Source organism: Panicum hallii, chromosome 4, assembly GCF_002211085.1.
Source record: "Panicum hallii strain FIL2 chromosome 4, PHallii_v3.1, whole genome shotgun sequence".
Classification (NCBI taxonomy): Eukaryota; Viridiplantae; Streptophyta; class Magnoliopsida; order Poales; family Poaceae; genus Panicum; species Panicum hallii.
Window position 1 is genome coordinate 45000796 of NC_038045.1, and position 10995 is coordinate 45011790.

The 10995-nt window shown below is 53.8% G+C and overlaps 3 protein-coding genes across 4 annotated transcripts; 2 read left to right on the forward strand and 1 right to left on the reverse strand.

The window, feature by feature from the left end:
- The first annotated feature begins 213 nt into the window (after nt 1–213).
- Nucleotides 214–1411, forward strand: LOC112890031 (2-hydroxyisoflavanone dehydratase-like). The gene has a single exon (XM_025956855.1). It carries the CDS (start codon nt 228–230, stop codon nt 1260–1262), a length of 1035 nt encoding a protein of 344 aa, XP_025812640.1. The 5' UTR covers nt 214–227; the 3' UTR covers nt 1263–1411.
- Nucleotides 1412–3130: 1719 nt separating this feature from the next.
- LOC112889327 (2-hydroxyisoflavanone dehydratase-like) lies at nt 3131–4558 on the forward strand. Its single transcript, XM_025955898.1, has one exon. The coding sequence runs from the start codon at nt 3146–3148 to the stop codon at nt 4346–4348; it is 1203 nt and encodes a 400-aa protein (XP_025811683.1). The 5' UTR covers nt 3131–3145; the 3' UTR covers nt 4349–4558.
- A 126-nt stretch (nt 4559–4684) lies between these two features.
- LOC112889328 (tuliposide A-converting enzyme 2, chloroplastic-like) lies at nt 4685–10945 on the reverse strand. 2 transcript variants are annotated; one of them, XM_025955899.1, is made up of 5 exons: nt 10486–10945; nt 10149–10296; nt 9363–9465; nt 9223–9285; nt 4685–5884 (listed from the first exon to the last, which is right to left on the reverse strand). In XM_025955899.1, the coding sequence occupies exons 4-5, from the start codon at nt 9265–9267 to the stop codon at nt 4859–4861; spliced, it is 1071 nt and encodes a 356-aa protein (XP_025811684.1). In that variant the 5' UTR covers nt 9268–9285; nt 9363–9465; nt 10149–10296; nt 10486–10945; the 3' UTR covers nt 4685–4858. The 2 variants fall into 2 exon arrangements, with proteins under 2 accessions (XP_025811684.1, XP_025811685.1); XM_025955900.1 differs by lacking the exon at nt 10149–10296 and having other exon boundaries at nt 10643–10945.
- Between the last annotated feature and the right edge of the window lie 50 nt (nt 10946–10995).

The window sequence follows — 10995 nt, forward strand, 5'->3', positions numbered from 1 at the left end:
CTTGCACTGGAGACCAAAACAGCAGCCGCTTACGTTTAAAGAGAGACTAGGGGGATGCTTTTGCCTTTTTTTTTATAAACATTGCTTTAGTACTTCTTTTTTGGAGATGAACAATGCTTTAGTACTAGATAAAAGGGAGCAGGTAAATGGTTGGTGGAGACCAAGGCGGAGCAAAATGCACGAGACACTCCTCTATCTCGCACAAATAAAATCAGCGAACGCCGGGGATGTGGGCATTGATCCGGGAGCAGCTAAGCTTAGCCTTAGCAGGTGAGCAACAAAGCATACGCCCAATGGACCCTGACAGCGAGGTGCAACACGATTTCTACCCTATCGTCCGGCAGTACAAGAGCGGCCGCGTCGTTCGCTTTGGCACCGCCAACCCCGTCCCCGCCGGCACCGACACCGCCGGCACCGGCGTGTCCTCCAGGGACGTCGTCATCAACTCGAGCTCCGGTCTCTGGGCTCGCCTCTACCTCCCGCCGCTGCCCGCCGGGAGCCGCGACAAGCTCCCCGTCATCATGTACTACGACGGTGGCGCCTTCGTCATCGGGTCGACGGCGGACGAACCCACGCACGAGTACCTCAACAGCCTCGCGGCCGGCGCCAGGGCCCTCGTCGTCTCCGCCGAGTACCGCCGCGCGCCGGAGCACCCGCTGCCGGCGGCGCACGACGACTCGTGGGAGGCGCTCGAGTGGGTGGCGTCGCACGCTGCGGCGGGCGCGGGCGCCGAGCCATGGCTCGCCGCGCACGGCGACCTGTCGCGCGTGTTCCTGGCGGGGTTCAGCGCCGGCGGCAACATCGCGCACGCCATGGCCGCGCGCGCCGGAGCGCGGAGCCTCGGCGTGCCCATCGGGGGGCTGCTGCTCATCCACCCCTACTTCATCGGCGAAGCGCCGGTCGGGCCGGAGGCGACGGACGCGGCGCTGAAGGCGTGGGCCGACGCGTTCTGGCGGTTCGTGCGCCCCGGCGCGGCGGGGCCGGACGACCCGCTGGGGAACCCGTTCTCGGAGGCCGCGGGCGGGAGCGCGGCGCGCCTCGCCGCCGGGCGCGTGCTCGTCTGCGTCGCGGAGGTGGACGCGCTCCGCGGCAGGGGCGTCTGGTACTACGAGAGCCTCAGGGCGAGCGGCTACGGCGGCGAGGTGGAGCTGCACGAGTCCGCGGGCGAGGACCACGTCTTCCACTACACCAAGCCGGGGTGCGAGCAGGCGCGGTTGCTGCACGCGCGCGTGCTGCGTTTCCTCCGTGGTGAATGTCTGTAAAGTCAGCACGTGTGTGGTGTCCGTGCGACCGTCCCAAACTCCAATTTTTTTTCTTCTTCTTTCTTTTTTTTTAGAGATGGGCTCCAAGCTTCTTTTTTTTTGAAAGAGAGGGCTCCAGCCTCCAAGCTTTGGAGTGATCCGGTAAATAATGTGCTTGTGATGCGGGAATGTTGTTGTGCACTCGTATGTCTTCGAGTCCTGGTCAATGGGCTGCGAATTGAGAGCACCGATGAGGAATGTTTGTGTGTTTTTTCTTGAACGGCTGCTGACTTTTGGAGCCGGCGGTCTGATGTTGCTCTCGTCAGAGTATGGCACGGCAGTGTTTGACGACCTGTTGTGCCGTGGAGCAATGAAGATGGTAGCTGGTGATCGAGAATGGTTGCCTGCCATGCCGACCTCTATCGGTAAATACTCCCTCTGTTTTTAAATACATAATATTTTCTGTTTTTAAATACATGATATTCAGGACAAACTATGATATTTAGGACAAACTAACTAGTTTAGAAATGGACAAGCTAGCTCGCCTTGAACCCCATATTTTTTAGAATGGAAGTCGTATTGTATGTTACAAGCAGTATGAGGTGATGGAACATCCAGCTATTTTGATGCTAATGCTTGTGAATTACCCAACGAAACACGATCTTCTGAGGAAACGACGTGTGAAGAAAAAGAAATAAATGGTAGATTGCTGACCTAAGGATCGTGCGCGCAATTGGTCATTGAGTCTTTGACAAATGGACCTCGAAGTCATTGATTTGATATGTAGAGCTACTCCGACGACAGTGACAGACCTAAATGTAAAATCCCTGAAATCAAAATTTCATCAACTCTAAAAATAAACCAACCAAGACACATCATGTATGTGTAATATATAGGATTCTGACACTGACCGGAGCAAAACTAAATGACGGAAAAGCCCCTTTGTGACCGAAACAAAATAAATGATGATGAAAAAGCCCCTCGCGAGCGCTACCATCAGCATCTGGTTATGAAGGCTTGCGGGTACACATGGCCAAATAAGCTGTGTCCGAACAGGATACGATATTAAAAAGTATTATACGAACACGGTCTGATATGGTGGAGTAGTACTAGTGTCAGCATAGCACGGCCGTAGTATCGTGCGTGGGTCGAAATTCCAGCATGCAGTGCCGGCACGAGCACCGAGTAATAGGCTGGCACGGTCTGGCACAATTCCAGCCCACAACCAGTCGTACATATACTTCACGTCTCTTTCAACCCCTAATCAGCCTTCTTCCTTTCCTACCAGCTGGCCGCCACCTACCCTCCTTCTTGGCTCCTCCCTCTATCTCTCGACTTTCGAGCGCACCTCCCCTCCCAGCCTCCCCGCCCTCCTCCTCCCTCTCTCTTGCTCCAGCGCGCCCCTCCTCTTCCCTCCCCGCCGTCCATGCGTCACGCGATGCCGCCCTCCTCTCGCCGCATCGTGCGCCGCCCTTGCGTTGGCTTCCCTTCTCGCGCGCCGCCGCGCCGCCGCTCTTCCCGTATCGCGCGCCATTGCTGCTGCCGCCGTCCTCCTCGCATCGTACCATTGCTGCTACCGCCGCCAGACGTCGTGCCCGGACCGGCACGGAACCGCCGGGCCAACCGTACCGTCGTACCGGCACGACAATATGGCGCGCCGTTCGTGGCTGGTCGACGCGACGGCATGACTAGTGCTAGTCGTGTGTGCCAAACAGTGTCGGGTAGCGCCGTGCGGCACCTTTTGCACATCTATACTTGCGGGCATGGCGATTGGCGACCGCGACGTCAGGCGCGCGTCACGGTCCACCCGGCTCCACCTGCTCCTGGTCTTCTAGAAGCCCACGGGCCCACCCACCAGCACTGTCTCCCCACACGACACTGCGACAGGACGCCCTTCCCTTTCCATGGATGGTCGCACCACCAGTCGTTCACTGGTCACCGACACCTCGCTCTTCGGCACCAACCCAACGATCGCTGCAGCTACAGCGTCGCCACTCGGCCGCCCCATGAGCATCGCTGCGCGTCTGCGCCACTACACCAACCGTCTGGTCCGCGCGCTCCACCCTTCCCGGATTCCTCCCCCACTACATAGCGCCGCGCGGCCGGCCTCGCAGCCGCACCGACGCCGGGGACGAGCGATGGCGACGGCGGCGGCGGACACGGACGCGGAGGTGCAGGCGGATTTCTTCCCCATGGTCCGCCAGTACAGGAGCGGCCGCGTGGAGCGGTTCATGAACATGGCCCCGCTCCCGGCCAGCGCCGACCCGGCCACGGGCGTCGTGTCCAAGGACGTCGTCGTCGACCCGGCCACGGGCGTCTGGGCGCGCCTCTTCCTCCCGCCCGGCACCCCGCCAGGCAAGAAGCTACCCGTTGTCGTCTACTACCACGGCGGCGCCTACGTGGTGGGCTCCGCCGCCGACCCGTTCACGCACAACTACCTCAACGCGCTCGCCGCGGAGGCCGGCGTTCTCGCGGTCGCGCCCGAGTACCGCCTCGCGCCGGAGCACCCGCTCCCGGCGGCGTACGACGACTCGTGGGAGGCGCTCAAGTGGGTGACCTCCCACGCCGCGGGCGGCGGCGGCGGGGCGGAGCCGTGGCTGGCCGAGCACGGCGACCTCTCCCGCCTGTTCCTGGCCGGGGCCAGCGCGGGGGGCACCATCGCGCACGTGGTGGCCGCGCGCGCGGGCGGGCTCGGCGTGCGCGCCAGGGGGCTCCTGGTCGTGCACCCCTACTTCAGCGGCGCGGCGGACATCGGCGACGAGGGGGCGGCGGGGAAGGAGCGCAAGGCCCGCGCCGACGCGTTCTGGCGGTTCCTGTACCCGGGCTCCCCCGGGCTCGACGACCCGCTGTCCAACCCGTTCTCGGAGGCCGCCGGCGGGAGCGCGGCGCGCGTCGCCGCCGACCGCGTGCTCGTCTGCGTCGCCGAGAAGGACGACCTCCGCGACAGGGGCGTCTGGTACTACGAGAGCCTCAAGGCCAGCGGCTACCCCGGCGAGGTGGAGCTGCTCGAGTCCAGGGGTGAGGGCCACGTGTTCTACTGCATCAACCCGCGCTGCGACAAGGCGCGGGAGATGCAGGAGCGCGTCCTCAGTTTCCTACGCAAGTGAGGACCGAGCTTGTACACGGCGAGAGGAAAGATCTCCCGTGGTGGAATAAGTTTAACCGCCCGCGATGTGGCCATGTTTGATCCAGAATCCTCGTGTAATTTGTTGTTGCTTTGCTTGATGACTTGATGCTTCCATCTCACCATGGCTGGCTACCCTCCCAAGCTTCACATCCGTGACATGTTTTTCAGAGAATGGAGGGAGATTCTATTTGTCAGGCGAGTGAAAATATGAGAAAAGTACACTCCCACAGTCCCAGTTGTCCACTATGAACGCGGGTCAATCATTATTCATAAGGCACGTTGATAGCTTTTTTATTGAGTAGGAAATGTGACTGACTAATGAAAGGATCCAAAAGATTGAAAATTTAATTGGGATCACGAACAGATCAAACAAATTTCAGGGCATCACAACTGAAGTATGGGAATGATTAATGGCAGCACAGAACTCTTAGAAACACTCTTATTTCAGGACAATCTCCATGACCCCTTGCCGTCAGCAGGAGCCGTGATTTCATTTCTTGATGAACGCGACGGTCCGCTCCTGCAGCTCGACGCCCTGCTCGGAGCTGAGCAGGTCGAAGTGGAACGCGTGGCCGACGCCCTTGGACTCGAAGATCTCCAGCTCGCCGGCGTACCCGCTGGCCTTGAGCTCCCGGTGGTACCAGAGCCCGCGCTCCCTGAGCAGGAAGTCGTTCTCGGCGACGCACACCAGCACGCGCTCGCACGGGATCCCGGCGGAGGCCCGGCGCGCGGCGTCGTCCACGAACGGGCACACGCGCGGGTCGTCCAGCCCCACCGTCTCCGAGACCACGAACCGCCACGTGCGGTCCATGTACTCCCGGATCTCGGGGCCGAGCGCGGCCTCGCCGCCGACGGCCTCCCTGCCCGTGAAGTACGGGTGCACCAGCGCGAGCCCGCGGAGGGTGACGCCGTCCGGGAGCGCGCCGGGGGCCGAGGCCCGCACGGCGGTGTTGTGCGCGATGTTGGCGCCGGCGCTGCAGCCGACCAGGAACACGCGGGAGAGGTCGGCGTGGTCCAGCAGCCAGGGCTCCTCGCCGCCGCCGAGCGTGGCCGCCCACCGCAGCCCCGCCCACGCGTCGTCATACGCGGCGGGGAGCTTGTGCTCCGGTGCGAGGCGGTAGTAGACGGACACGCCGATGGCGCCCGAGCGGGTCACGAGGTCGACGAGGTAGTTGTGCGTGCCCGGCCGCGCCGGCGAGCCGACCACGAAGCCGCCGCCGTGGAAGTAGACGACGACCGGGATCTTGCCGGTGGCGCCGGGCGGGAGGTAGATGCGGACGGAGGCGGGGCCGGCGCGGACGTCCTTGGAGACGACGCCGGTGGCGGGGTCCGTGCCGGCGGGGACGGTGGGGGCGCCGCCGGGGCGGTGGATGCGGCCGCTCTTGTACTGGCAGAGGTAGGGCATGAAGTCGAAGACGACCTCGGAGTCGGGATCCATGGCCGCGGGCGGTGAGGAGGGGTTGGTGGCGATGCCGGAGTCGCCCATGGGAGTTGGGGGAGGAAATGAGTTGGCCACCTACAGCACAGCGAGGTGAGGTGAACGAACGAATTCAGCTGGAGGCTTAGGAAGATATAAATGCAAAGGCTGTTGAGAGTTGGTGGGAGTTGACTTCCACACAACGGCACTTCAACCTGATTTTTGTTTCCCATGTGGTTCAGAATATTTTCCATTTTGGAAAAAAAGAAATACATTCTGAGTTTCCACAATGTTACTTACAGCGATGCTATCATTTCCATTCGAAACGCAAGAAATCCCACAGCAATTTTGTAAATTTAACATAAAATTTTTTTTGGAAACGGTTCCAATCCCACCACTTCTTGTAGAATTCACATGGCAGGGACGTTTTTCTAAAAAATATCCCCGCTCTTATATTGCGCGAAACGAGTTCTAACACGATTCCGGGATCTAAACTAGTTGTTTGGACTTGCAATCGGCAGCAAAAAGTTTCGGCACCCCAAACTCATGCATTAATTGCACACAGAAAACCCCTTTTGCAAACCGTTATGGCGCGTCAACCAAATTGTGCGAAATGAGTTCTAACATGATTCTGGGACCTAAACTAGTTGCTTGGACGCATTCGTTGCGATCGGCACGAAAAAGTATCGGCACCCCAAACTCATGCATTAAATGCACCCGGATACCTCCCTTTGCAAACCGTTATGGCGCGTCAACCAAATTGCGCGAAACGAGTTCTAACATGATTCTGGGACCTAACTAGTTGTTTCGACTCGTTCGTCGCGATCGACACGAAAAAGTTTCGGCACCCCAAACTCATGCATTAAACGCACCCAGATACCCCCTTTTGCAAACCGTTATGGCGCGCCAACCAAATTGCGCGAAACGAGTTCTAACATGATTCTGGGACCTAAACTAGTTGTTTGGACCTGTTCGTTGCGATCGGCACGAAAAACGTTTGGCACCCCAAACTCAAGCATTAAATCCACCCAGATACCCCCTTTTGCAAACCGTTATGGCGCGTCAACCAAATTGCGCGAAACGAGTTCTAACATGATTCTGAGACCTAAACTAGTTGTTTGGACGCATTCGTTGCGATCGGCACGAAAAAGTATCGGCACCCCAAACTCATGCATTAAATGCACCCAGATACCTCCTTTTGCAAACTGTTATGGCGCGTCAAAAAAATGGTGCGAACGGTTATGGTGGGTCAACAAAATGGTACGAAACAAGTTCTAACATGATTCTGGGACCTAAAATAGTTGTTTGGACGCGTTCGTTGCGATCGGCACGAAAAAGTTTCGGCACCCCAAACTCATGCATTAAATGCACCCAGATACCCCCTTTTGCAAACCGTTATGGTGCGTCAACCAAATTGCGCGAAACGAGTTCTAACATGATTCTGGGACCTAAACTAGTGGTTTGGACACGTTTGTTGCGATCGGCACGAAAAAGTTTCGGCACCCCAAACTCATGCATTAAATGCACCCAGATACCCCTTTTTGCAAACCGTTATGGCGCGTCAACCAAATTGCGCGAAACGAGTTCTAACATGATTCTGGGACCTAAACTAGTTCTTTGGACGCGTTCGTTGCGATCGGCACGAAAAAGTTTCGGCACCCCAAACTCATGCATTAAATGCACCCAGATACCCCCTTTTGCAAACTGTTATGGCGCGCCAACCAAATTGCGCGAAACGAGTTCTAACATGATTCTGGGACCCAAACTAGTTGTTTGGACGGGTTCGTTGCGATCGGCACGAAAAAGTTTTGGCACCCCAAACTCATGCATTAAATGCACCCAGATACCCCCTTTTGCAAACCGTTATGGCGCGCCAACCAAATTGCGCGAAACGAGTTCTAACATGATTCTGGGACCCAAACTAGTTGTTTGGACGCGTTCGTTGCGATCGGCACGAAAAAGTTTGGGCACCCCAAACTCATGCATTAAATGCACCCAGATACCCCCTTTTGCAAACCGTTATGGCGCGTCAACCAAATTGCGCGAAACGAGTTCTAACATGATTCTGGGACGTAAACTAGTTCTTTGGACGCGTTCGTTGCGATCGGCACGAAAAAGTTTCGGCACCCCAAACTCATGCATTAAATGCACCCAGATACCCCCTTTTGCAAACCGTTATGGCGCGTCAACCAAATTGCGCGAAACGAGTTCTAACATGATTCTGGGACCTAAACTAGTTGTTTGGACACGTTCGTTGCGATCGGCACGAAAAAGTTCCGGCACCCCAAACTCATGCATTAAACGCACCCAGATACCCCCTTTTGCAAACCGTTATGGCGCGTCAACTAGGACCTAAACTAGTTGTTTAGACGCGTTCGTTGCGATCGGCACGAAAAAGTTCCGGCACCCCAAACTCATGCATTAAATGCACCCAGATACCCCCTTTTGCAAACCTTTATGGCGTGTCAACGAAATTGCGCGAAACGAGTTCTAACATGATTCTGGGACCTAAACTAGTTGTTTTGACTCGTTCGTTGCGATCGGCACGAAAAAGTTTCGGCACCCCAAACTCATGCATTAAATGCACCCAGATACCCCCTTTTGCAAACCGTTATGGCGCGTTAACCAAATTGCGCGAAACGAGTTCTAACATGATTCTGGGACCTAAACTAGTTGTTTGGACGCGTTCGTTGATATCGGCACGAAAAAGTTTCGGCAACCCAAACTCATGCATTAAATGCACCCAGATATCCCTTTTGCAAACCGTTATGGCGCGTCAACCAAATTGCTCGAAATGAGTTCTAACATGATTCTGGGACCTAAACTAGTTCTTTGGACGCGTTCGTTGCGACCAGCACGAAAAAGTATCGGCACCCAAACTCGTGCATTAAATGCACCCAGATACCCCCTTTTGCAAACTGTTATGGCGCGTCCACCAAATGGCGCGAAACGAGTTCTAACATGATTCTGGGACCTAAACTAGTTGTTTGGACAGGTTCGTTGCGATCGGCATGAAAAAGTTTCGGCACCCCAAACTCATGCATTAAATGCACCCTGGGTAATTCCATTTTCCAGCACTTCATGTTGAAGAGAGATCCGAATGCTGAGCCTATTATTTCCTAAAGCAAAAGAAAAAATACGTGTGACTCAATCTTATATATCATAACAGAATGTATACGACCTGAACTATCATGGAATATGAGATGTAGAGAGCACAAATTGTAAAAGAAATGTTTTCCAATAAGGGCATAGGTCTCCCCAGTCCATGAGCTGCCTTTCTTATTTTTTTTTCTAAGTATCAAGAAAAAATATGATTTCAATCAAAATATAATGTAAGTAAAAGAACTCTATACTGAGGATGAGTAAAATATGAGATGTAGCACTAATAAAATATCTTATAATTCAATTAAATGTATATAATATAGAATTTTTCGTACCACAGGGATTAAGAGTAAGTACAATCTGAAATTAGGGCCTGGCATCACAATGGGAGGCTGTCACTGAAATGAGACAAACCCAAACAGTCAGAAGTGACCAAAGAGACATGATAACTTAATAAATTGATGCCAGCATTTACCCTTAATCAGAATGTGGAACGCCAAGGGAAAAAATTTCGATCACATAAACGACCAGAGATGAACCAAATGGGATCTCCAATCGCTCCTGTACAGTGTTCTTACCTGCACCAAAAAAAAAGAATGCATCAGAGGGGAGGATTTGAAGGGCACACAAGGATCGATCACATAACTGACCAGGGCTGCACCAGATGGGATCTACAATCGCTCAGGTCACACAAGGATCGATCACATAACTAACCAGGTTTGTTCTAGATTATCTGTGCTTTATATGACTATCTCAAAATAGGTAGCAAAACAAACAAACATATTTATAAAGCAAAACGAAACTGCAATTGAGACTTATAGAGGATTTATAGAGATATTTTGTGAATGGAGCAAATATAGCAAAACATGATAGCGGTAAATTTCAGCTTCCAGAATGGTTCAATTGAAGTACCAATGATATGTTGTAATGTCACTCAAATAAGTGGCGTTCACATAATTTTTAAGAAAAGAAAAAATTGTCAGTTCAGAGAATAGTTGCATGAAGAGAGAAAAACTTAGCTAAAAACTGAAACTCTGTAATATTTTGGTTGTTTAGTTGTACACAACGTGTGCAGAGAATATAGCTAATTAAAGTTACATTATTATTCTTAGACTGGTGACACTTGTAATATGTGACATTTCAGTCTTCTTAGATTTTTTTGAATAACAACTTTTTTCAGTGTACTGTCCACCAATTCTTCTCAGTAATAAAGAATGGTATGGGACCTATGGGTATAGATGTTGTGATTTGGAAAACAGACCAGGAATGCCTTAAAAATTTGAGAGGTCATCGGCAAAACATTGAAGCAAGTAGATGAAAAGAAGCAGGTCCTCAGTCCTCACTGAAGACAAAGGTGTTGTTTGATCCATTATTTAGCAGCTAAGTCTTACACCGTCACTCATAAGCCCCTGCATTTAAAAGAAGAAAACAACTAAAACCATAGGTAGACAAAACAACAAACACGTACACTGCCTGAGTAAAGGAAGAGTTTCATTCAGCTGAATAGCTAGGAAAAAAAATATTGCTCGGCCCCTGCATTTTTTTAAAAAAGAAAAAAACAACTGGAACCATAGGTAGACAAAACACCAAACACGTACACTGCATGAGTAAAGGAAGAGATTCACTCAGAAGAATAGCTAGGGAAATGTATTGCTCTGGCAACGTCGGGTACTTGAGCATACAAAACCGGCTCGCGAGAGGAGAGTAGGAGGCAGCCTGCAGCCGGTGGGGAGATCAGAGAGGCGACGGGCTCACATAGGCGAGGCAGGTAGGCGCCGGCGCAGTACGCTCAGGCTCCATGCTGCACGGCAACCAGGGGTTGCGGTAGGCGCCATGCCCGCGGCAGATGGTTCCACACGCATCGAAGAAAAGGGCGGAACTGACCCGCTAGCGCCTCCGAGCAGTGAGAGCAAGTAGCCGAAGTTGACGATGGCCAAGGGAGAAGAGCAGGGAAGAGCAATGCCGGATTGCGCCGGGGCCGAAGGGGAAGCGATTTTCTGGTGGAACTCTACCGAGACTTTCGCTGCGTCCTTATCATTGGTCAGGAACAAGCTTCGCGAGGAAGAAGGAGTAGATCTGGGCACAACCGTTGATGCGGCATCGTAAGG

Bases quoted from the DNA above. Each gene is read 5' to 3' on its own strand.
- LOC112890031 (XM_025956855.1), top strand. From the start codon at position 228: ATGTGGGCATTGATCCGGGAGCAGCTAAGCTTAGCCTTAGCAGGTGAG.
- LOC112889327 (XM_025955898.1), top strand. From the start codon at position 3,146: ATGGATGGTCGCACCACCAGTCGTTCACTGGTCACCGACACCTCGCTC.
- LOC112889328 (XM_025955900.1), bottom strand. From the start codon at position 9,267: ATGCCAGGCCCTAATTTCAGATTGTACTTACTCTTAATCCCTGTG. The intron at 5,885-9,222 runs GTACGAAAAATT...GCTGTGCTGTAG, and splicing joins ACTTACTCTTAATCCCTGTG to GTGGCCAACTCATTTCCTCC.